The sequence below is a fragment of the Pipistrellus kuhlii genome, unplaced genomic scaffold, assembly GCF_014108245.1.
Source record: "Pipistrellus kuhlii isolate mPipKuh1 unplaced genomic scaffold, mPipKuh1.p scaffold_m20_p_8, whole genome shotgun sequence".
NCBI lineage: Eukaryota > Metazoa > Chordata > Mammalia > Chiroptera > Vespertilionidae > Pipistrellus > Pipistrellus kuhlii.
In genome coordinates, this window is record NW_023425584.1 from 31,522,513 (window position 1) to 31,545,855 (window position 23,343).

Sequence of the window (23,343 nt, forward strand, 5' to 3'; positions counted from 1 at the left end):
GAGGCGGCCGGAGAGGGTGGCGGGAACCAGGGGACATGAGGGCTCCGGGAAGGCAGTGGTCAGACGTTGCTTTGACAGATGAGGACTTCAGAGTAGTTACTGAACTGAGGGACTTGTCGGTTACAGAGAATGTTCTGAGACCTGGTTCAGTGTGGCGAGGGGGCTGAGGGGTGGGAGAGAGGTGAGGATGAGGAGACAAAGGGCTCTTTCAGAGAAATTTGCTGTGATTGAGGAGAGAGACACTGTAGCTAGCAGTTGGTGGGTTTGAATGAGGGGTTGTTGTGTGTGTGTGTTTCCCCGCCCCCCACAGTATGGGCTTGAACATATTTATAGGTCAAGAGAAGGATCCAGTTGAGAGGGGGAGCAAGATCCTCAGGACAAGCTCCTGAGAAGGAGAGGATCTGGGCGGAGAGACGGTGGCCTCACAGGACGCAGCAGACGCAGGGAGCTTTCTGTTTGGCTGAGCTGAGCTCCGGCAAGCGGCGGGCTCAGGCCAGATCAGTGCTTGTTCTGTGTTTTATGTGCGGGGTGTAACTGGTGTGTGTGCCCGTGCCTTTCCCGACCCGGGCTGGACCCGGGCTGCCAGCTTGGCCAGCGTGCCACAGGGAACATCCCCAGGGCGCCTGGGCAGAGGCTGCGCCCCTCCCACTCCGGGCGGGCTCCCTGATGAGATTCTCAGACGAGTTTCCCCTCATTCATGACCGGGAAGGTTTATGAGAGCAGGCGTGGGAACCAGGGCCTCCTCCAGCTCAGGCTGAGGTCTGCTGCATCCCTGCCTTCCTTCCTTCCAGGACTGGACCGGCTGGAGGAGGCATCCCCTGTTTCTGGCCTGTGGAGTATGGAAGGGTTTGGGCAAACCCAGTGTACCCACACCTACCCTCCCTCTTCCCCATTAATCCATTACCCACACACAAACCAGGAGGGGTGCCTAACCCAGGAGCCGGGGACAGTCCGAATCCCTTCGGGAGCACGGCCCTGGGGGTGGCACCAGGTCCCCAGCCTTCTTCGGGGCCTTCTCCCCTGCTCTGTCCCTTCCCCTGATACCCTGCTGCGGCTCCAGGGGACATTCCCACCTCCCTTACCCCTCCCCTCCCGCACACCTGCCCGTGGGGAGGATGGGCAGGGGCCATAGGAGAGCCGTATCCCCTGCAGGATGATCTCCAAGGAAACGGGCATACGGAGGCCAGGGGAGGGAGCCAGCGGCCAGGGAGCCCCCACAGGCCGGAGCCGGGATGGGATGGGGCGTGGGCCCCGCTGCAGCCGTCCGGGGCTGAGGAGCGGGAGGCGGAACCCCAGGGGGAGTCCCAGGGGGTGCGGGCGCGGAGTACGTGCGGCGGGCGGCCGGCGGCATGAAGGACGCTCGGTGGCTCCCGCTGCCCGAGGCCGGCTCCCGGCTCCGGGCTCCGGGCTCCGGGCTCCCGGCTCCGGCTCCGGCTCCCGGCTCCGGCGGCCGGGCTGCGCGGGGGGCGCGGGCGGCGGGACCCTCGGCGGAGAGCCTGGGGCGCGGGGCCAGGGCCGGGCGGGCCGGCGGGAGGTGGGGACGTGGCAGCGGCTCAAGCGGGCGGAGCCGCTGCGGCCGGGAGGAGGCGGAGCCGCCGGGAGGAGGCGCCGAGCGGGCCGGGGCCGCCGCGGGAGGTTCTGGAAACGCCGGGCGCGGCGCGTGTCCAGCCAGGTGAGCGCGGCGCCCGCCGGCCGGATCGCGCCGCCCGCCGCCCGCCGCGGGCCCGGGGCCGGGGTGGCGGGGCCGGGGCGCGGGCCGGGGGTCCCGGGGCCGCCGCGCGTCCCCAGCGCAGCCCCGCGCCCCCCGCCCGTGTCCGCTCCCGCCTGGGTTCCTGTCCGCCGGGGCTCGGGGCGGGGAGGTCGGCGCGCCCTTCCTGCCGTCCCCGGGCGGCCGGGGGCGGGGAGCCGGGCCGCCCGCGCTGTCAGCTCCCGGGAAGGCGGCCTGGCCGAGGCTGGTCCCCGAGGGGCCGCTTCTGGGGAGGGAGGGCCATCTGCCTCCCTGCGAAGGGGCAGAGGGCGAAGGCTGGGGTCTGAGCCGGACCCGCCGGCTGGGTGCCGGTTACTAGATGGGCTGTCCTAGGAGAAAGTTGTGCGTGTTTTCTCCCCGCTCCAGACATCCCTTTCTAATGTTTTTCCTCAACAGCTGCGGAAACCTGTGATTCCTACTAACTCACCCAACCAACGGACCCTTCAGTGTCAGAAACCGTAAGGAGCTGCTGGCCCGGGGCGCAGACCGGCTGGACTGGAAGACTGGGAAGCCCAGGCCCAGAGCCGTGTGGTGAGTGCGGTGCTGGGAGGGGACACGGGGCAGTGGGTAGAGGACGGGGATGCTTCAGGCCAGAGGGCTTCCTGGAGGAGGTACCTTACTAAAGGGAAGGGTCAGATGAAGGCTGAATATACCATAGGATAGCCTGGGCAGAGGAGCAGCCTGTGTGAGGGAGCAGCCCCCTGGCAAAATGATGGGGGAAGGGACACTTGGGGGTAGCTGCCCATGGACCCCGTCCACAAGAGCTCCAAGTGAGGGGACAGTGCCTCTCATGGAGCCTCGGAGGGTGCTCAGTGAAGCCCTTGCAACAGGAGAGTGGACCAGGGCCACAGGGGCGGGCCCGGGCCTCTGCATTCCAATGGGACATCTCTAAGATGCTATAGGACAGCAGGGTCCCTTCCAAGGCTGAGATCTGTGTCTTCTGCTGGAGAGTGACACCTTGTGTTTCTCAGTGGAAGCCATTGGAAGCCTGGCAGCCTCAGTCCTTCTGCAGGAGATCCTGGCCCTGGGAACGAGGGAAGGGGAATGTCACTTGGTGGCTCAGGGCGTTCTCAAGTGCCTCAGAGTTTGCAGAGATCCCCTGTTCACCTCGGCGCTTATAGGATGTTTTTGCAAGCTGTTGCTTCTTCTCAGCCCGTGTCACATCTGGGGCAATAGATCCCATAGTTTAGTTCTCTAGGACAGTGTTTTTCAACCTTTTTTGGGCAAAGGCACACTTGTTTCATGAAAAAAATCACGAGGCACACCACCATTAGAAAATGTTAAAAAATTTAACTCTGTGCCTATATTGACTATATATAAAGTAATTCTCTTGAATAGGAATCAAATAAACACAAAGAAAGTATTTTATAATTACTTTATTATGAAATATTAAGTAAACAAAATAGTGAAAAATTATAAAATTCTTGTCTTGTCTGCACCTACGGCACACCAGGCAACATCTGTGCCGCGGAACAGCGGTTGAAAAACGCTGCTCTAGGAAGCGAACCAAGACTTCCTCTGGCTTGTGCTTAAACTGCTCCCAAAGGGTCCAGGGTGCCGTGCGCTCTCTCACTGTGGTTCTGGGCCTCGGGGCTCAGCTTCTTTTTTCGCCTCTTCTGCTCGCCAGATCTCTGGGCTGTGACTCCTTTTCTTGTAGAGCCTCCTTATTCTCAGACGGCCAAGCGTGTCCACTGAGTGGCCCTGCCAAGGAAGCCACGTAGCAAGGATGGAGTGGGTTGGCTGGGGGCCTCACCCCCAGATGCTGTCATCCTGGGCCACCGTAGGGCTCCGCAGGCAGACATGGTGATGACTAGTCTGTGGCTTCTGATAGGCCCCTCTACCCTGCTGCAGGCTCCAAAGTGGGATGCCCAGGAGAGTATTTACTCTGCTGGTTTAGCCTGGCCATAGCTGATCTCTGTTTACCGAGTATATCCTGTGAGCCTGGCTTTTGCTTAGAACATGCCTGGGGCCGGAAGCAGGGTGGTGGAGGAGGAGGAGGTGGCAGCACTATTCTTGCCCATGGGGAGCTCATAATCTCTCTGAGATTGTTGCTTCACGCTGGCAGCTGGCCCTGTGCCAGGGGAGGAGCCCAGAAGCTTATCAGATGGAGAGACTGCGAGGGTGCAGCCCTGAGGAATGAGTGGGGGGAGGGACTATGGGAGAGAGCCATACTTTTTGACTCTGCCCTCCCCCTCCTACATTATTGGGAGGGTCTGAGGCCCATATGTGGCCACGTTGGCTGATAGTGTGCATGGGGCTGGTGGGTGTGTCCCTGGATCCTGGGATCTGTCAAGAGTTTAATTTTATGCAGATGGAGGTTGGCAGGACATGCTGTGATGCAGGCACGTGCAGCTGGATCCAGAAAGTTGCTCAAATCTAGCAATTAGGACTTTTGAAGCGCTCCAGGCTGGGACACCAGCCTGTCCTAGAGCTGAGAGGGCTGGCTGATGGCTCCTGTGGCCTTGGGTTTGTGCTGGGGACGTGGAAGGAGGGATATAGTTTTTATTCTTAGAGCAGAGGGAAGTGAAAAATATAGCCTAGACTTCTTGGAGCTGTGTTGTGGAAGAGAGCTTAAAGTGGTATCACTGCAACGCAGAGGATTAGTTAAGTGTTTGGGTGGTGACTCCTCCGGCTCAGGTAGGATCCGTCTGAGCCTGATCACAGACCAGCCACTGCCCTAACCCTTTCAGCAAGTGCTTGCTAGAATACAGCCTATTTTGTACCTACAACTCCTGAGGGCCTTGTACGTGTAGGAACTTGGGAGTGAGCAGGTCAGAGGCATAGAGATACATGAGCTCCTAGAGAATTGGCCCAGCGCCCTATTTTTTGCCAGAGAACTGCCCTTCCTTGGTGAGACAGAGAGCCAGTAATTGACCAGTCCCAGGGTTATTATTCCCTGTTGGCTAGGGGCTGCATTGCCCCTAACTCCCCTCTTTCTTGAACGAATGTTTCCTCTCTTTTAGTACTCCTGGGACCTGGAGGTTGCCCAATTTTTGCTTTGTTTTCATCTTCACTGACCCCTAGACTGGACCTTCTTCCTCTCCAGGGACCAGCTGGACAGCTGGCTGATTCAGGCCTACTGATGTTCCTGCAGTACCCTTGATGCTGATGACTGGTATAAATTGTGCCTGGTGCTGCTGGGCTGCCCACCGACCTCTGTCATCTCATTCAGTCCTCACAGCAGCCCTATGAAACGAAGGTCCTAACATTGTCACCATTATATAGATGAGGCTGAGAGAACCATAGCATTATGGTCACAAAGCCAGCAAGTCATGGTGGAGCTGAGATTTAACTCGGGCTGTCTGGCCCCAGGGTGGATGTGCCTGCCTACTGGGCTATACTGCCTTGCCCTGAGCTGGACTGGCTGGTTATTTGGGAGGTCATTCGTGATGGGTGTCTAGGGCAGGAGAGTCTATCACCTGCACTCAGGGCACCCTGTTCCTGACTTTTGGGTCCATGTTACTGTCTACCACAGATATGATGAAGTTGCTCTGTGAGTCACAATGAAGTCCTTGACCAGAGCAGGCCTGCTGAACCAGGGCGAAGTGTGGCTCCCCTTTTTGGGAGGCCCTTGTGCTGTAAGCCAACAGATATTACTGAGGAGGCGTGAATGGCAGCAGTATCTAGTGGAAAGTATGATTTGGGTTTGAGTCTCAGCTCTGCCAGTGATTTCCTGTAGCGTGCCAGATGTGCAGGAAATGCTAAGCCTCAGTTATCGATCTACCGGAGGCCTGATGCACGAAATTCATGCTCGGGGTTGGGGAGGGGGAGGGAAAGTCCCTCAACCCTGCCTGCACCTTCTCACAATCTGGGACCCCTCACTCCTAACCACCTGCCTGCTTGCTCATAACTGCCCACCTTCTCGCTCTTTCCCACCTGCCTGTTCACTCCTTACCGCTTGGCTCACCTCTCCTTAGTGCTGCTATGGAGTCAGGAGAGGCTGGCTTCTGGCTGAGCGGTGTTCCTGCACTGAGCATCTGGCCCCTGGTGGTCAGTGCACACCATAGCGACTGGTCATTCTGGTCATTCCACCCTTAGGGTGGTCATTCCACCCTAAGGGTTACTGGGCTTTTATATATATAGATAGCTGAAATGGAGATGATAATCTTGTTTACAAGATTTGGGTGAGGATTAGAAGGTAGAGATGAAAGGTTTTTGGGAATAAATATAGTGGTTATCTTAGTCTAGTTCCCATAAACCAGCCCAAGGCAGAGCTTACGTGGTGAATGCTTCATTGGAAGGTGCACTTGCAGGGCAGCCAGAGTGAGGGAAAGGCAACTGAGGCAGCAAAGGATGGGAAGCAAATTCAGGATGGTGCTTTAGCAAGCTGCCCGGTCTGCACAGAGCGGCACCAGTTGCTCAGCCATGTGGGCCATCTCTGGGCGAGCTCTACAGAAAGTCCACGTGGCAGGACAGTTTCTCAGTGGAGGCCTGGAGAGGAAATTAGTCTGCCGACCTCCTCTGTCTTCTGCCCTTCACTGGTCAGAGCTGTCTCAGGAGGAGTTAACTCTCTCTGCTCCTGGAGTGCACTACCAGGGCCCTCCAGCAGCCACTGGGAAGGTGGATGTGGCATGTCACTGGAGTCCCAACGTAGTGGGAAGAGCCAGAGACTGGGAGCCTGACGGTCTTCTCCACTTGGTCAGAGGCAGGTCAGTGGTCCAGGAGCTAGGTGAGGCCAAGAGAGGTTGAGACAGTACGTCAGGTGCATCCAATCCAGGGGCATGCGGACTGTGTCCTTGTGCCGAGTTCCTTCTTGGGAGCTAGCCTCACCTAGACTGCCAAGTCTCTGCCAAGATAGTGACTGAATAACCAACTGGGCTTTTACAGGTCGATCTTTACAGCCTTCTCTGCTGCTCCATTGCTTGTTTACTGACGCAGGAGACTGTGGTGTTGATGGTTCCCAAGTGGGACGTACGCATCTATGTGCTCGTGGACGGGACAGAAAAAGTGTAAAGACAGATAGAGATGAGCACCTAGCTTCATTAGGTTCCCTGTGAAGGACGATATTTTCCTGTGAGGTAGTAGTTGAAGGTATGAAACCTGGAGTCATGAGATGGGGCTGGCGAAGGCAGTGGGGCCAAGTCACGCGGAGTTCAAAAGGCTCTTAATGGCTGAGGAGTTTAGACTTTATCCTGAGGGCACTGGAGAGCCTGTGGAGGGCTCTTGGGGAGACTGAGACCGAAGGAGGGGCTGCAGTAAAGCATGCTGGCTGCTTTGCAGAGCAGAGGTGGGTGGGAGGCCAGATGAGATGAGAAAGCAGTGCAGGCGGGGGCCAGCGTGGCAGCAGGCGGGAATTGGGGATGGCTCAGACCAGGTGATGACTGAGGCATGACGTCAGGTGAGGAGGGTAGGGTGCCTTCCATCCTTCCCCGCGTGCCAGTGACAACAGCTGTGGGCCTGGCGCGGCCTGCTGGAACCTCTGCACAAGTCTAGGTTGAGCAAGCCTGTCCTCCTGACTTTTCGTGTTATTTATTTATTTATTCAATAAATCTTTATTGCTCAGATTATTACAATTGTTTCTCGTGTCCTCTTGACTTTTCCATCCCAGAGTTGGGAGGCAGAGCCACTGTGGGGAGCCCGGTCCAGGCAGGTTTGGCTCCTTCGCAGAAGGCAGGCAGCCTCTTGTTCGGTGCCAAGCAAGACCTGTTCTCAGCAAACCCATGTTCTGTCTCTAGGCTGTTAAAATATATTGTTCGAAGGCAAGCTGTTGCATTTGGGCCGCAGCTGGGAGCTTGGCAGAGGTTTCTGCCTGATGAGGTAAGGGGAGAAGCTAAGGACGCTCGCTGCTGGTTTGCACTGGAAACATCTTTCCGCGGCCATCTGGCCAGGTTGTAAACGTCCTTTCCAAAGAGAAGGCTTGTTGGGGACTCTGATTGTATGTCTTGGAATTGCCTTGTGCTCACAAGCTGTGCCAGTCATCTGGTGGGCGGGTCACTGTCACCGAGGTGCTGGCAGGACTTGGAGTACTTCCCAGTGGGGGTCCAAACGGGAATGGGGAAGGAGGGATGTTGCCAGTTTGGAGGCCACTGGAGAGGTCCTGCTTCGTTTTCTTTTCATTTTAAGCATATTAGAAAATGTGTTTCGAATTTCCTTGTAGAAAGTTTAGGTAATACAAATAAGCATAAAGAGGAAGATAAAAGTGTTTCTCCAAGCTACAACTAGGTTTATGACTTTCTTCTTGCATATGAATGTGTGTATTTATAAATTTACATATATATATGTGCACACACACACACACATATTTTTCCTTGTAAAATGAAATCATAGAGTATATATGTTTGGGAGCCTGCTTTTCTCACTTAACAGTATGCTTTGATCTTCACTCCATGCTAATATGCATGTGGTATCCATTCTTATGCAATCCGCAACAATCCACTGTAGGGAAGAAATGCACAGTCTTCTGTTGTGGTAGTTTCCTAACTTGAACAAATCTGAGGTGAAGTATTATTTGTTGAGTACCTGGTTTGGGCCAGACACGGTTCTAAACTCGGGATGCAGCTCCAATACAACTCAGTGTTGGTTTTTTGTTCTGGCTCAGCGCCACTTTGTTTTTCATAAAAAGAGGGTTCACGTTGCCCATTTCCAGGCCAACATGGGTTCCTAGGGCACCTGGGAGGGCTTCCAGCAGCCCTGGACACTTGGTGGGCACAGGACAGGCACACAAACTCCTACCTACTCTGTCCAAGTAAGCTCTGAGTACAAGTATGAGTAGGGATGGGCTGGCATGTGGGAGGCTGGCCTTGCCCACACTGTGGGGCACAGCCTGTCTTGGATGTTGCTTCCGCCCAGCCTGACCCTTTTTGTACAAAGCCTTTAGTGTCCAGGGGCCTAAGACCAGGAGAAATGGGGGGCTCTGGGGCCCCCATGCCTGCGGTGGCAGTATTGATTGTAGAGGTTTGGGGGCTCCTTGGGGGTATCTCACTCTCTGGGCCAGCAGAGTCGTTGTCCCCCTCCTCCATCAGAGCAGGACTTTGCAGGCTCTTGGGAGGCCATTTCCCAGAACCCTATCGGATATTCTTCGGAGCTCTGCCTCCAGGCTGGGATTAGTGGATGGGCTCAGTCTAAGCCAGGCAACACATTCCAGAGAAATGACAGTTGGTTTGTGCGTGACGAAGGAACCTGGGTGCTTCTTCCGATGTGCTGTAAGGCATGGACCGTGGACGGTATCGCCAGGGCGGTGTGAAAGGAATGGAGAAGCTTCCCCCTCCCTTGAACTTGTGCAGCTGTCAGCACACGGGGAAGCACTGGGGTCCCCCACTTCCAGCCGTGTCTGGTCTGGTCTCCTGCAAACATACAGAACGTGCTCTCCTGAGCTAGTCAAGCCTCTGAGCGATAAGGAACAGACACCATGCCTGTGGAAAGGACTGAGTGAGCCACAAGGAAGACCTTCTGGAATCCTGGGGCAGAGATGCAGTATGGCAAGGCTGGGTGCAGACCTGTGGCTGCAACAGAGAGGACCCGGACCCTCCTCAGAGCTTCCAGTCCTGCTCCCCTTCTCTGAGCATTTGTATCTTCTTTATTTTCCTTGTTTGCTTTAAGTAAATTTCCTGCGGGGCTTGGCTGAAATAGCAGGAAGAGGAGGGACTGGCAGTTGGTATTTGCATGATGTGTGCTCGGACGGGTGCTGGTCCTCCGTCACGCCCAGGCTGCATGGCTGAGCTTAAAACGGCGGGCGCCCGAAGCCTCTGCGGTGTCCATAGGCCCCCTGCCAGCGCGGCTTGCCCAGGTTGTGCCTGCTGCCTTCAGAGCTGGTCTGTCTTCTAGGCTGGTGAGGAGAGGGCAGCTGGCCTCTTACCCAAATCAGCCGCACAGCCCAGCACAGCCTGGGGCTTGGTCCTCTGTGGCTGATGTCCTTTTGTATCTGGTGTGCCTAGTGCAGTGCCTGGCATATGTGAGTCTTTTTTTAAAAAAATATATATTTTATTGATTTTTTTACAGAGAGGAAGAGAGAGGGACAGAGAGTTAGAAACATCGATGAGAGAGAATCATCAATCAGCTGCCTCTTGCACACCCCCTACTGGGGATGTGCCCCAAACCAAGGTACATGCCCTTGACCGGAGTCGAACTTGGAACCTTTCAGTCCGCAGGCTCTAGCCACTGAGCCAAACCGGTTTCGGCATATGTGAGTCTTTAGTAAATATTAGTGAATGGTGCCTTGCCAGTGAGGACAGCATCTGCCAAGAGTTTAGACTGCTCTCGCTGCGGCCAGGTACAGACCGGCAGGGTCCGTTTTTATTCCTGTTCTGGCCATCCGTCAGCTGTTCACTTCACTTTGGGTGTGGGTGCCCGGGGTAATATTCTGTCGGTGTCCTTTTCTGTCACCGTCTCTCCTCTGATGTCAGCCTTCTACGGGCAGGGGCTGCGTGTTATATCTGGGTCCTCAGCACCTGGCACTGTCTTGGTACGGGAGTTGGAAGGAAAGACAGAACAGATAAGCAGTCTGTGAAACAAGGAGGTGTGGGCCCGAATCTCAGACATACCGATGGTTAGAACCAGAGGTGACCATGCGTTCCCAAAATTAGCTTTCACATATTGCCAATGGCTGCCAGGAGCCAAGAGGGCAGAGTCTTTCCCAAGGGCACGTGGCCCTGGTTTATCCCCTGAGTATCCTTAGCTTCTGTGTGCTAGTCAGGGTTTTCACATGTTTGAATGTGTATGTGTGCAGTGCACATGTGTATGTGTCTCCTCACGTAATTTTTTTTTTTTTTTTTTTTTTTTTACTGTTGATCCAGTGCCTGTCACTGAACACCTTGCAGACACTACCCTTTGTGACCATGGAACCCCAGGTGTCCGTGTTGCTTGTGGCCTGGTTTGGTGTCCTGAGCTGTGTGCAGGCTGAATTCTTCACCTCTATCGGTATGTGCCCACAGGATTACCACCTACCTGAGCAATATTTGGCTCAAGTGCCAGGGTGAGATGGCCTCACTCACTGGTTTTGACCAGTTCTAGAAAGAGGGGGACTCGCAGAGCTGCCAGTTCCTCTCTGAGGCCTGAGGACCTGCTTGTCGGGGAGCCAGCTGTCTCAGCCGGGCCCCTTCCCTGGGAAGCGAGGGCTCCTCCTGGGCTGCCTGGCCTTCCTATCTCTCTCCCAGACCAGAGAATGGTTCTGCGCAGAGAACATTCTGAGGCTGGTGGATCCAGCTCTTCTCCTTCTGGCCTAAAGACTCAGAGCTTGTTTCCATGTGATGAAGGTTCCAGGATGTCCACGCTCCAGTGACCCATCTGTGTGATGGTGAAAGAATGAGATTTGGGGTTTCTTTCCTAAGGCACCCCCAGTGCATTGACCTCATATCCCCTAGGGCCTCAGCTCTCTTGCTGGAGCTGGGGCCAGGACCATGTGAGTGCCTACGTCCCCTTTAACTCCAAGTCCCCCCGAGAGCTGACCTGCTCGGGGCCCAGGGACCTGCCTCTGTGAGGATGTTCTCTGCCCCAAGGAAGGGGACTGGGCATCTCTCAGCCATTTCTCTCTCTCTCTGTTTTTTTAAAAAAATATATATTTTATTGATTTTTTTTTCACAGAGAGAAAGGGAGAGGGATAGAGAGCTAGAAACATCGATGAGAGAGAAACATCGACCAGCTGCCTCTTGCACACCCTCCACTGGGGATGCGCCGGCAACCAAGGTACATGCCCTTGACCGGAATCAAACCTGGGATTTTTCAGTCCACAGGCCGACGCTCTACCACTGAGCCAAACCGGTTTCGGCTCTCAGTCATTTCTCACTGGCCCTTTCTCCTCTCCCTGCAGGGCACATGACAGACCTGATCTACGCAGAAAAGGACCTGGTCCAGTCCCTGAAGGAGTACATCCTGGTGGAGGAAGCCAAGCTCTCCAAGATTAAGAGGTGTCCAACGTCCCAGTTCCCCACAACTGCCCTGAGCCAGCCCTCCTGCCCCCCAGGGGGTGCCCATAAGAGGAAGCCAGGCGGCTACTTCATGCCAGTCCTCCAGGGTGGCTCTAATGGGCTGAGGACTCTGCTTTTTCCTTTCTATTCAAGAGTCTCTTTGTATACATTGGGGTCCCCAGGTTTTATCTAGATTAAGGGGCTGGAAGGATTGTGGGGAGTTATGTATTCATTTTTGTTGTTTTTGTTAATCCTCACTGGAGGATGTTTTTCCACTGATTTTCAGAGACAGTGGAAGGGAGACACATCAATTGCTTCCCTCACATGTCCCAATTGGGGCCAGGGATGGAGCCTGCAACTGACAACCTAGGTACATGCCCTTGCCTGGAATTGAACCTGAGACCCTTCAGTCTGCAGGTTGACACTCCATCCACTAAGTCAAATCAGTACATTAATGTACTGTCTCCTACATGCCCCCTACTGGGGATTGAGCCTGCAACCCAGGCATGTGCTCTGACTGGGAATCAAACTGTGACCTCCTGGTTCATAGGTCAACGCTCAACCACTGAGCCACACTGGCTGGGCTGTATTCATTTCTTATTGCCTCTTGATGAAAAGCATCCTACATCTCACCAGGAAAATTACCCCAGGTCAAGACCCATGTGGTGGGGTGAGTATATTAATCCTTTTCCTCTGGTTACACAGCTGGGCCAGCAAAATGGAAGCCCTGACCAGCAAGTCGGCTGCTGACCCTGAGGGCTACCTGGCCCACCCTGTGAATGCCTACAAACTGGTGAAGAGGCTGAACACAGAGTGGTCCACGCTAGAGGACCTTGTCCTGCAGGACTCCGCTGCAGGTGAGGGGCGGGGAGCAGGCGCTTGGGTGAGCAGGCATGTTCGTGTGCTTGCGCCTGGGGAGCGTGTGTCTGAACGTGTCCTGGGACTCGGTGTGGGTGGGCATGTGCAGTGTGTGAACAGGCACCCTGTCACCTCACGACGCTCCTCACCTCTGCGGGACCTGGCAATTGGGTCTTTGCTTTTTAATATGTACTAGGAATCAGTTCTTGCCTTTTCCTAGTGTTTTCACTTCTCTTTTTGGATAGGATTTTTTTTTTCTAATTGTACTTTAGCAATACATTGTTATAAAAAAGTTGGAAAATACACAAACAATCACATAAGGAAATTATATTTCTTAATCCAGTTGCCTAATGATAAGCACTTAAATTCCAGTGTTTTTACACATGCATATACTTGAAAAAAAAAAGAAAACCACCACAAAAGGAGTTATACATACTAGTATATGCCAGGGATGCAAGCTCACCTTCTCTGAGGGAACAAATGATCTAAGAGAAGTGAGTCAGGTGGCTGGGTGCTGGGACCAGCTCAAGCCTCATCTAAATTCATTCCCATTCATACCTTTTATTTATTTTTTTTACCCCCCCCCCTTCATTTATATTTTTAAATATGAAACATATCTTTTGACGGATTTGTGACCTAAGATTATACTGTTTCCCTGAATTTTGCAGCTTCTCCATATGTCCATTAAATGTTCTCCCGAAACATCATGTTCATGGCTGGGCAGTAATGAGTCACACTGATGATGTGTAAACTGGTCACGTCAGTGGACGTGGCACTGCTTCCAAATCACCCGCTGTCTTGCACATACCTCTTTGGTCATTTTCTTAGCATTCATTCCTAGAAGTGGTATTTGCAGGCCCTTGAACTTCTTTGAAACTTTAACTGTGCTCTGTGCTTTCACTGTGACAGGACTTTCTATGCTTTAACGTTTTCCTCTCCGCAGGAGACGGTGGGCTGGGCCCTCCTGCGTCCCAGCCCTGGACGCAGCCTCCAGGGCTCTGCCTCTTCTCCCCGAGTTGGGAAAGCTGATTACCTTCGGTCTGCTTGCTCCTCTGGCTGAGGCATCTCAGTCCATGTGGCCAGACTGGGTTGGGCTTGGCTGGAGGCAGGGCGGCCTCTAGGGAGAGATTGGTGAGCTCAGCAGGGCTGGAGCCGTGCCCAGTGAGCTCACTGCTTCCAGAAGCTGTGGCTGCCTTTCCCAGACCCCTGCCGCCCAGCCTGGGCCTGCAGCTCGGAACTGACTGTTCCTCCAACGGTGGAAGGGTAGGCCCGCTTAGATGACCACCTGCTCGGATGACCTCCTGTCTGCTTGGATGACCTCCCACTCTCCATTCTTGTTTTCCATGCCCCACCCCCTCCCTCAGCATCTGTTTTCTTGGGAAAAGCTTAGAATTCCCTGGAGGAGACAAGATAGGCCCATAGGGCAATAGGTTCTTTTCACCCCTACCTTTCAGAGTTCTTGCCCCTGAACTGAGAGGTCATGTTGCCAGCGTGGCTTTTTTTCTGCGGGGGGCGGGGGGTGTATTTTTTCCTTTTACTAGATTATAAACTAGCGTCCTGACTGCAGTCATGAGGAAGACAGCATTGCAGCTTCCTGGTCCGTGGGTCCCCAGGCAAGGCTAGGAGTGGATGTTTGAGCCCGAGGCTGTGGGAGCAGGTGGCTGTGGGTGCTGCTGCTTTGGGAAAGAGGCTGGGAAGAAATGGCTTTGGAGTTCCCCTCCCAGGCCTCAGGTCACAGGCAGAATTGCAACCTGCACGAAGGTTCTTCCTCCTGTTGGAGTCCTGAGGCTGCAAGAGGTGCAGATCTTGCTTTACAGCGACGGCTTGCAGTCCCAGAACAGCCTCCTTGGGGTACTTCTGAGGTCGGGGACTCCCCCAGCCTCCAGGATGTGGTCTTGAGCACTACAGTTGGGGAGCTCCTGCCCTGTGGTCACAGCAGGTCTGGGTGTGGGGGAGTGCCCTAGAGAGCAGAGCAAGGCTCAATATGGTCTCAGAACTATGATGGGCTGGTCCAGGATACCTGGTCTCTAATCCAGGGGCTGCAGATAGTACTACACCTCTAGGACTGCCATCATCATTTTTCCGGATGATAAGAGCCGGTGGTCAGTAATGAGTGGTCAGTTGGGCTCCCTGAGGAGACTACCTCTATCCCTTGGGCTCCTCAAACTTGAGACTAAGGCTAGCAGTCTGTGTTTACGTGGTCAGCCCAATATTCCTGGATCCAGGTTTTCCACGTGACTCATTTTCCCCTGAGTGGCCAGCAGGGCCTCCCTGATTCCCCTCTTAGCTGCCCTGTCTGGCCTCCATCTCCCCGTGTCCACTGGTCAGACTGAGTGCTCTGGAGCCAAGACTCCCCCATGTCAACCAATACATGGGGCCATCCTTCTGTTCATTTCCAAAAGAACAGCACTACAGTGAGGAGCAAGAAAGGAGAGGTCTCCATGGACTGGGGCCATTGGGAGGGCTTCCTGGTGGAAGGGAAATAGCCTTTGATGGAGGAGCAGGGACATTGCAGAGACCCTCCAGTGAGACCCTTTCTGGTCTCAGGTGGAATTCTGCCCCTGGATCAAGGGTAACTTCTTGTTCTCACTCTCTTACTTGGAAGGTTTTATTGCCAACCTCTCTGTTCAGCGGCAGTTCTTCCCCACTGACGAGGACGAAACAGGCGCTGCCAAGGCCCTGATGAGGCTTCAGGACACGTACAAGCTGGACCCAGACACGATTTCCAAAGGGGAGCTCCCAGGTAACTCGCCACTCTGGGCTGTGCCTGTCCAGTCCAGCCTGTGGTTCTGCTACAGGGTCTGCACGGGGTTGGAGCCACTGCCCGCTTGTGGTCTCTCCCGCAGGTGGCCCATCACCTCTGGGGAAGAGCCTCTCAGGTTTCCAGTGGGTGTCAGTCTCCCCTTCCCATGGAAGCCTCTTCCCAGAGCCATGGCCCACAGCCTCCCTCCCTGTATCGGCCAGTTCCTCTCCTGTACCTCAGAGAAAGCTGAGGCTCTGCCCAGACCCACCTCTGCCCCTTCCCTTTGATTTCTTCTTGCCCAAGACTGATCTCTTGACTCCCATCCTGTGTCCCATGTGCCCTCAGTTGCAGTTCTGTCCCTTTCATTCTGTGTGTACCGCTCCGGGCCCTACCGACCCCTGAGCTCACACACAGCTCTGTTCTAGCTCATCTCACAAACCTTCCCTCAGGATCCAAGGCCCTTCTGAGTGTCTACCACTGATCCAGTTCTTTTCCCTCCTAGTGGAGCTGCTGAGCAGACATCTAGTTTCTCCCCTCTTCCTTGATTCCCATGCCCTCTGAACGCACAAAGTTTGGCCTCCCCCTCCCCCCTCCTGTCCACCAATCCTGTAGCTGTAAGGTCACCAGTGGCCAGTCAGCCTGTAAAACCAGGGGACCGCTTTCAGGCATGAAGTTCTTTAACTTTTCTGCAGCATGTGAAACACCGATGGCCTCTTTCTTCCTGATATTCCCCCTTCCTTTGGATTCTGGGACACTGATCTCTGCCCTTTCTCTTTTGGCCTCTGTGGTCATAGTCTGTTGTGTGTGTGTGTGTGTGTGTGTGTTTTCTCTCTCTCTCTGTCTCACCCCCTCCTCCCACCCCTGAGGCCCTTTTCCCACTGATTGCCCCTGTGTATTTATAAGAAGACATGGAAGATATATTGGGTTTGGGGGGCCATTAGAGGCCAATAAACTCAGAACTCAGTTAGACTCCATTAAACCTTGGATGCCGCCTCACCCAGGGGGTCCCTGGAGGAGATATGAGCGCAGGAATCGTGGTTTGTGGGAGAAGGAGGCTCTCTGTTGTTGGGTGGTCAAGGCCTAAAGCCCTAGTACTGAGAAGTCTGTGAACCAGCACTTTGGGGTGTAGGCTTCTCTTTAGACACCCAGGCCACGAGACCAGAGAGAAGGCAGCTCAGAACAGTGAGAAGAGGGAACCACCAGGCAATGGTCTTTTACCTTCAGTTAACAGACCCGTCTGTGTCCTAGAGGAGTGAGAGGTGGAGGGAGTTGTTCCCTAGAATTCCAGCCCTATCTCATGTCCTCCCTACATACCTTCTCCAAGTGAGCCCAGCCGTTTCCATCATTTGAGGTATCACCTGTACACGGATGACATCAGATCAGTGTTCCTTGTCATGGCTTGTCTCCTGAGCTTCCAGCCAGTGTAGGCAAATGCCTATGGGACATCTCTACTGGGATGTTCCATTGGGCTCCTCAAAATTCACATGTCCCAAACTAAAATCCTCATCCTTCTTACAGCTGTCTATCCCTCTCCCTCACCCTTTATCTCAGCAAAAAACACCTCCATCCAGACCTGGAGAGTATCATGTTAAGTGAAACTAGTCAGTCAGAGAAAGACAAGTGTCACATGATCTCATTCATATGTAGAATCTAATCAACAAAATAAACTGATGAATGGAGTGGGTCCAGAGATATGGAAGCATGGAAGAGAGTGTGGAATCTCGGAGGGAAGGTGGGGGAGGGTGGGTAGGTGGGAGATAATCAACCAAAGATCTTGTATTCATATATGCATAACCCATGGATGCAGACGGTGGGATGGTGAAGGTCTGGGGTGGGGTGTGGGGTGGGCTGGATGGGGCCGATGGGGGAAAACAGGGAACATATGTAACACTTTCAACAATAAAGATTAAAAGAAAAATAAAGAGCTAGTTTTCTCCCATCAAAAAAAAGGCACCTCCATCCATTGGCTGCCAGAACCAGAATCCTAAGGCCTGTAGGTTCCACCTCCCTGATGTCTTCTGTACTTGGAGGCGCTGACTCCAGCCTCTGATCACTTCCTTCTCCATTGTGTTGTGGAAGTACCATCATGACTTGTGTATCTCCAGCTCACTCCTACGAGTGGTCAATTCAGGGCTAAACCTAAGTTCCTCCTACACGTGGTGTTTGAGGTCCTCAGGGCCTTATCTCTCTGGCCCATTGACCGCTCTGCCCATTGACCGGGCTAAGCTTCCTCACCACTCCGCTCCTCTGTTCACCCCGCGCCCCCTGCAGGAGCACCTTCACCCACATCGGCGGGCTCCATGTCTGATTGCCCTCAGCGCTCAGTCAGCTCAGCTGGCACTCCAGGGAGCACAGTAGATAAGGTTGGCTTCTGGGAAGATGCTGAGTATCTGTGAATCATTTGTTACATTCCTGGCGTCTGTGAGACATGTCGATAAGAGCTATAGATAATTATAATCCTAGGGATCACAGGAGATATCTTCACACATAGTTTCTTTGAATCCTTGGCACAAATTCTCCAAAATCGATGTTATTATCTCTATTTAGAGATAAGAGAACAAAGACTCCGAGAGGCTGAGTAACTTGTCCGTAGTCACACAGCAGGTGGGTGCCATCTGAAACCCACCCTGTCCCTGACCCAGAGCCCCAGCCCTCTCAGCTGTGTTACACTGCCTTCATCAATGCGTGTTCCAGGACCCACAGAGCAGGGGAGCTCTGTGGAGGTCCGTGGAGCATGGACAGGGGCTCAAGGAGCCGCCTGCCCTGACACAGAGGCTCTGGCCTGCCTGCTGGCTCCATCTTGTATGTACTGTCCCCAACATTGTTCCCGAACCACCAGGGCCAGCAGGCTCTAGTCTCCGAAGCAGCCAACCCTTTGCAGCAGGGGTCTCATTCTATGCAGAGCCCCATCTTGGTAAGAAAGAGCCCACTAAGAGGCAGCTCTTCCATGTCAGCCGTGTCCCAGTGACCGTTAGCAGGGTTGTAGGGAAGCTCCTTGTTTCCCAGGGCGGGGAGGGGGGTCACAGCTCCTTCTTGCTCTCCATAGGACCTGCTTTCATTGTTCTCTGAGGAGCACACGCACGGACCCTCCCCCCTTGCCCCACCTTAAAGCCTGCATCTCCCCCGGCTAACACACCACATCGTCTTGATTTTAAACTATTGGGTCGGCAACTAAGTAATTGCGGATTTTTTAAACATCAAAGACAATTTTTTCATGGAACTAAATAACTTTATTCTGTAATGTATTGCCCATTTTGATCAATGACCTTTTGCCATCTTTCAGGCAGCATCATAATCCCACGTTCAAAAAACTTCTGGTTTTTATTAGCAAAAAACTGAATCAGGTACGATTTGACATCATCATCATTATTGAAATTTTTACCATTCAAGGAGTTTTGTAAAGATCAAAACAAAAAGTAATCAGATGGTTCAAGGTCAGGACTATATGGTGGATGTGGCAAAACATCCCAACCAAGCTCCATTAATTTTTGCCGAGTGACCAAAGATGTGTGTGGCCTTGCATTGTCATGATGGAATACAACACCTTTTCGATTTGTCAATTCGGGCCGCTTTTCTTCAACTGCATTGTTTAATTTCGTTAGTTGTTCAATGTAGACATCAGAATTGATCGTTCGGTTGGGTGGTAAGAGTTCAAAGTAGACAATTCCTTTGTAATCCCACCAAACTGATAACAAAACCTTCTTTTGATGAATATCAGCTTTTGATGTTGTTTGAGTTGGTTCACCTGGCCTGCTCCACGATCTTTTCCGCTTGATATTGTTGTAAACAACCCATTTTTCATCGCCAGTTATCAGTCGTTTTAAAATGGATCATTTTCATTACGTTTCTTTAGCAAATCGCAGCTGCTAATGCGTTGCGTTAACTGTGATTCTTTCAGTTCGTGAGGAACCCATGTATCGAGTTTTTGAACATAGCCAAGTTGTTTCAAGTGATTTTCAATGCATGTATGTGATACATGAAGCTTCTCTGCAATCTCACGTGTTGTACTGTGACAGTCCGAATTGATTATTGCTTTGATTAGGGCGTCATCAACTTCAACTGGACGACCAGAGCGTTTTTCATCTTTGAGTGAAAAATCACCAGAACGAAATTTGGCAAACCAATTTTGACACTGCCGTTCTTTTAAGGCTTCGTCACCATAAACAGCACATAACTTTTTATGAGCTTGTGATGCGTTTTTCCCTTTGCGGAAATAAAAAAGCAAAATATGACGAAAATGTTCCTTTTGATTTTCCATTTTTCAACGAACGCCAAACGAAAACTACAAAACAGATCAAAAAACTTTTTTTACTGATTAACAGCTGAATAGCCAACTATCAAATAACAAAATGTGTTTTACATTTGTACTACGTCTGCAAACCTAAAAATTCAACTGAAGCCATATATGTGTGGAACCCGCAATTACTTAGTTGCCGACTTTCCAGACCTGCTGAAATGATGCTCAGCAAGTTCCCTGCCACCTAACGGCCAAAGCTGGCACTGCAGCCTTGGCACTTGGCCTCGCTTGGTGTCTGTCTCATGGCCCTTGCTCCTTCTTTTTCTTTTACCTCTTAGGTCAGTGGTTGGCAAACTCATTAGTCAACAGAGCCAAATAGCAACAGTACAACGATTGAAATTTCTTTGGAGAGCTGAAAACCGACTTCTGCACATGGGCCAAGAAGTTTCAATTGCACTGTACATGCGTGCCCGCACGTGGTATTTTGTGGAAGAGCCACACTTAAAGGGCCAAAGAGCCGCATGTGGCTTGTGAGCCTTAGTTTGCCGACCACTGTCTTAGGTCCATCCCGGTGTTATTCTTCCTCTGTCCTTTCCGTATAGGTGCATCCTGCGGCTCTGGTCTTAGCTACCTTCCTACTGTTTCCTCAGACTCTTCCCAGAAGCAGTTATCCTCATCCATGGCTTCAGATGCCACCCAAGTTCTGTTTTTTATGTTCAACTAATTTCTTTAACTCTCCAGACTCACATGTCCAGCTGCCCAGCAGGTACCTTCTGTGTGGCTCACAGGACACTCCTGCTCTCCTGAAAGCTACTTCTCGGTGGGTTTCCTGGGCTCCTCTGTAGCAAAGGCCCCTTCCCCCTGGGAGAAGGGGAGCCTGAGGCTAGGAGATCGGCTGTGAGCCCCAACCCAAGGTGCTCACTGTAGCCATGGCCCTTTGTGGTGTGTGGTCTGAAGCCCTGGTAAGGCTCTGCTGGGCTGATGCTGCCAGCCAGCGGCCCAGGCCTCCTCGACGTGGCCATCTCTGACGCTGACCCAGAGGCTTTTTGGTGCCTGAGCGTTTGCCTGTCCTGCTGCAGGAACCAAGTACCAGGCGGTGATGAGTGCAGACGACTGCTTTGGCATGGGCCGCTCGGCCTACAACGAGGGTGACTATTACCACACGGTGCTGTGGATGGAGCAGGTGCTGAAGCAGCTGGACGCTGGGGAGGAGGCCGTCACCACCAAGGCCCAAGTGCTGGACTACCTGAGCTACGCCGTCTTCCAGCTGGGCGACCTGCGCCGCGCCCTGGAGCTCACCCGCCGCCTGCTCTCCCTGGGTAAGGAGGTTCCAGGGGAAGGTCGGGTGGGGGTGGGCAGCCGGCAGGACTGGTAACTCTACTGGCCACCACCTGGCCATTCTCTTGGGATTGAGCCAGTCTGACCTGTCCACTGGCAGAGACGAATGCCTCGCTGCTTTTGGACCCAGCCCAGCGACCAGCTAGCTCCTTAACCAACTCAGTTCTGTTGAGGGAATCCTCCTTCGTTTTAGGAATCCGGCGCTGCTTTTATGAGCACCTGCTCTTACGCAGAATGGGGGTGTCACTGTAGTTTGAGAGTAAGCTGTAGTCTACGGCCATACCACCCTGAACGCGCCCGATCTCGGAAGCTAAGCAGCGTTGGGCCTGGTTAGTACTTCGGTGGGAGAGTAAGCTGTACTCCATGGTTGCTGCAGTGACAGTGACCTGACCCTATAGGTAGAGAGGCCTGAGGCCTAACTGGTGGACTTGCCATGGCATTAGTGTTTTGGGTCTCTTGTGCTATGGGACTGAAGGAGATCAAAGCACTGTTTTTTGCCCTGGCCGGTGTAGCTTCGTGGTTAGAGGGTCACAGGGTCAATTGCTGGTACCTGGGTTGCAGGTTTGGTTCCAGTTGGGGCATGTGCAGGAGGCAACCCAGTCGTTGTTTCTCTCTCACGTAGTTTTTCTTTCTCCCACTCCTTCTTCTTCTTTCCCTCCCTCTCTCCCTTCACTCTAAAAATCAATGGAAAAATATCCTGGGGTGAGGACTAAGTAACTTAACTAACTAACTAAATAAAGCATCCTTTTAGTAACGTGGAAACATCACAGTCTGGAATTTCACAGACCAGCAAAGACTTTTCTTCTGCTGATGCTTTTCACGCATCTGATGTCAACTAGCAGAAGAGTGTCCAGCAAGACTGACGTGGGAAGAGAGCTTTGTAGGTTCTGTCATGTTAGTAAGAGCCTGGGTCAGGGAGTCGGGAAACCTTCGGGCTTGAGTTTCCTTGTCCGAGGGGCACAGTAACCACGCCCCACGTGCTCCTCGTGTTGTGAGGTGGTGGCAGTGTCACGGAGCTCTTCGTTTTGCCAGGACTTCAGCCCGCCTTCTCGCTGGGCCCGCACGCGATGTGGTCACCAGGGGAGGGGGTGCACTCGAGGGGACAGGTGTCACTGGCACACAGCCCAGGCGGGAGAGGAGGCGGGACTCCGGATCTGTGTGCTTGGGACCTCCAGGGAGGCCGGAGAGGACGGCCGCCTCAGTAGCCAGCCAAGGGTGCCCCCCTTTGTTGCTTCTTCCTCGTCACCGAGCAGAGCAGAGAGGACATCTGTTGCATTTTCTGCTCTGGCCGGCGAACCCCGGTGAGGTGCCGTGGAAGGCAGGACGCTGCCTGCCAGTGAGCTGCTGAGGGAGACGCTGCTTACAGAATCATTTCTCTAAACGACCTGACAGATGTTTGCGGTTTCCTTTTCCTCCTTGTTCTTTGCCTTTCCTAGACCCGAGCCATGACCGAGCTGGAGGGAACCTGCGCTATTTTGAACAGCTGCTGGAGGAAGAAAGAGGAAAAACGGCATCAAATCAGACAGCAGCTGGACAGGCGCCCCAGGACGGCGTCTACGAGAGGCCTGCGGACTACCTGCCCGAGAGGGACGTCTACGAGAGCCTCTGCCGGGGGGAGGGTGTCAAACTGGTGAGACTTGTGGGGGGACCAGGGGCCCGGGCTGTGGACCCGGGCTTCGGCTCTGGACAGGCAGATTTGGGGAGGAAGTTTCTCTGGGGGTCATTTTTCAGCATCTTCCCTAGTTCTTTGTAGTATCCGCTGAGGGTGACAGTGTGGACGCTGTTTGAGACAAAGGACGGGAAACTTTCTTCCTCATATCTCGGGCAGGTTTTCAATCCTCTTCAGTGTTTCCCAAACTTTTGACACATGTGTACCCCTTCTATAATTTTCGTAACGCTGAGTACCCCTCATACTCATGAGAACATAGAATTAGGTGCAGCTAAGCACGGTGCAGTGCATATCCCCACCAAACTCCGGTGCAATGCGTACCCCCACCAAACTCTTCCCGTACCCCGGGGGGTACGCATACCACACTTTGGGAAACACTGCTTTATTTCTGAGCTTCCCTCCCCACCCCAGCATGCCGGTTTCCGTTGGGAAGAAAACCCTGAGTGTGGACGCTCAGGCCCCAAGGGAAGTGCTGGTCTCTGTGGTAGAGACAGGACAGTTGCTGGGTCTCAGCAGTTGCTAGAATTTGGTGTCGGGTATCCTTGGCCTTGAGGGCCCTGGGATCCTAGTGCTTCCTCAGGGAGGCTCAGGTGTGGGCAGTCTGGGCCGTTTCCAGGCCCGAGCGCCTCGCTCCCACTGGCCCTTCCCCCTGGGAAGGCTCCCCATGCCCCAGCCCTTTCCACCTGCTCACATCTCCGTGAAAAAGGTTGGGGTTGCCCTGTGCCACGGAACGTGGGAAAGAGGAAACCTTGCCTGATGTTTGGGGTGTCATTTTATGCCATCAAGCTGAGGGGTTTTGCTTTCTTCTGTGGTGGTGGCGGGGGGGGGGGGGGGGGGTGGGGAGGAGCTGCTGGACACAGAGTGTGAGACCAGCGTCTGCCGCCAGCCAGCCTGGGGCAGGGATCAGGA

The 23,343-nt window shown here is 53.5% G+C and overlaps 1 protein-coding gene across 5 annotated transcripts in view; it reads left to right on the plus strand.

Moving 5' to 3' along the window:
* The first annotated feature begins 1,536 nt into the window (after positions 1-1,536).
* Positions 1,537-23,343, plus strand: part of P4HA2 (prolyl 4-hydroxylase subunit alpha 2) — a 34,844-nt gene continuing 13,037 nt past the window's right edge. For 2 of the 5 annotated variants that reach the window (XM_036423948.2, XM_036423946.2), the window contains exons 1-8: positions 1,537-1,672; positions 2,144-2,278; positions 10,480-10,603; positions 11,493-11,589; positions 12,295-12,446; positions 15,053-15,190; positions 20,507-20,746; positions 22,202-22,395. In XM_036423948.2, coding sequence (XP_036279841.1) covers positions 10,522-10,603; positions 11,493-11,589; positions 12,295-12,446; positions 15,053-15,190; positions 20,507-20,746; positions 22,202-22,395 — 903 coding nt within the window. In that variant the 5' untranslated portion in view covers positions 1,537-1,672; positions 2,144-2,278; positions 10,480-10,521. Of the gene's footprint in view, positions 1,673-2,143; positions 2,279-3,723; positions 3,731-4,762; positions 4,941-10,477; positions 10,604-11,492; positions 11,590-12,294; positions 12,447-15,052; positions 15,191-20,506; positions 20,747-22,201; positions 22,396-23,343 lie in introns of those variants that run through there. The other 3 variants (XM_036423951.1, XM_036423950.2, XM_045576388.1) reach the window with 3 other exon arrangements.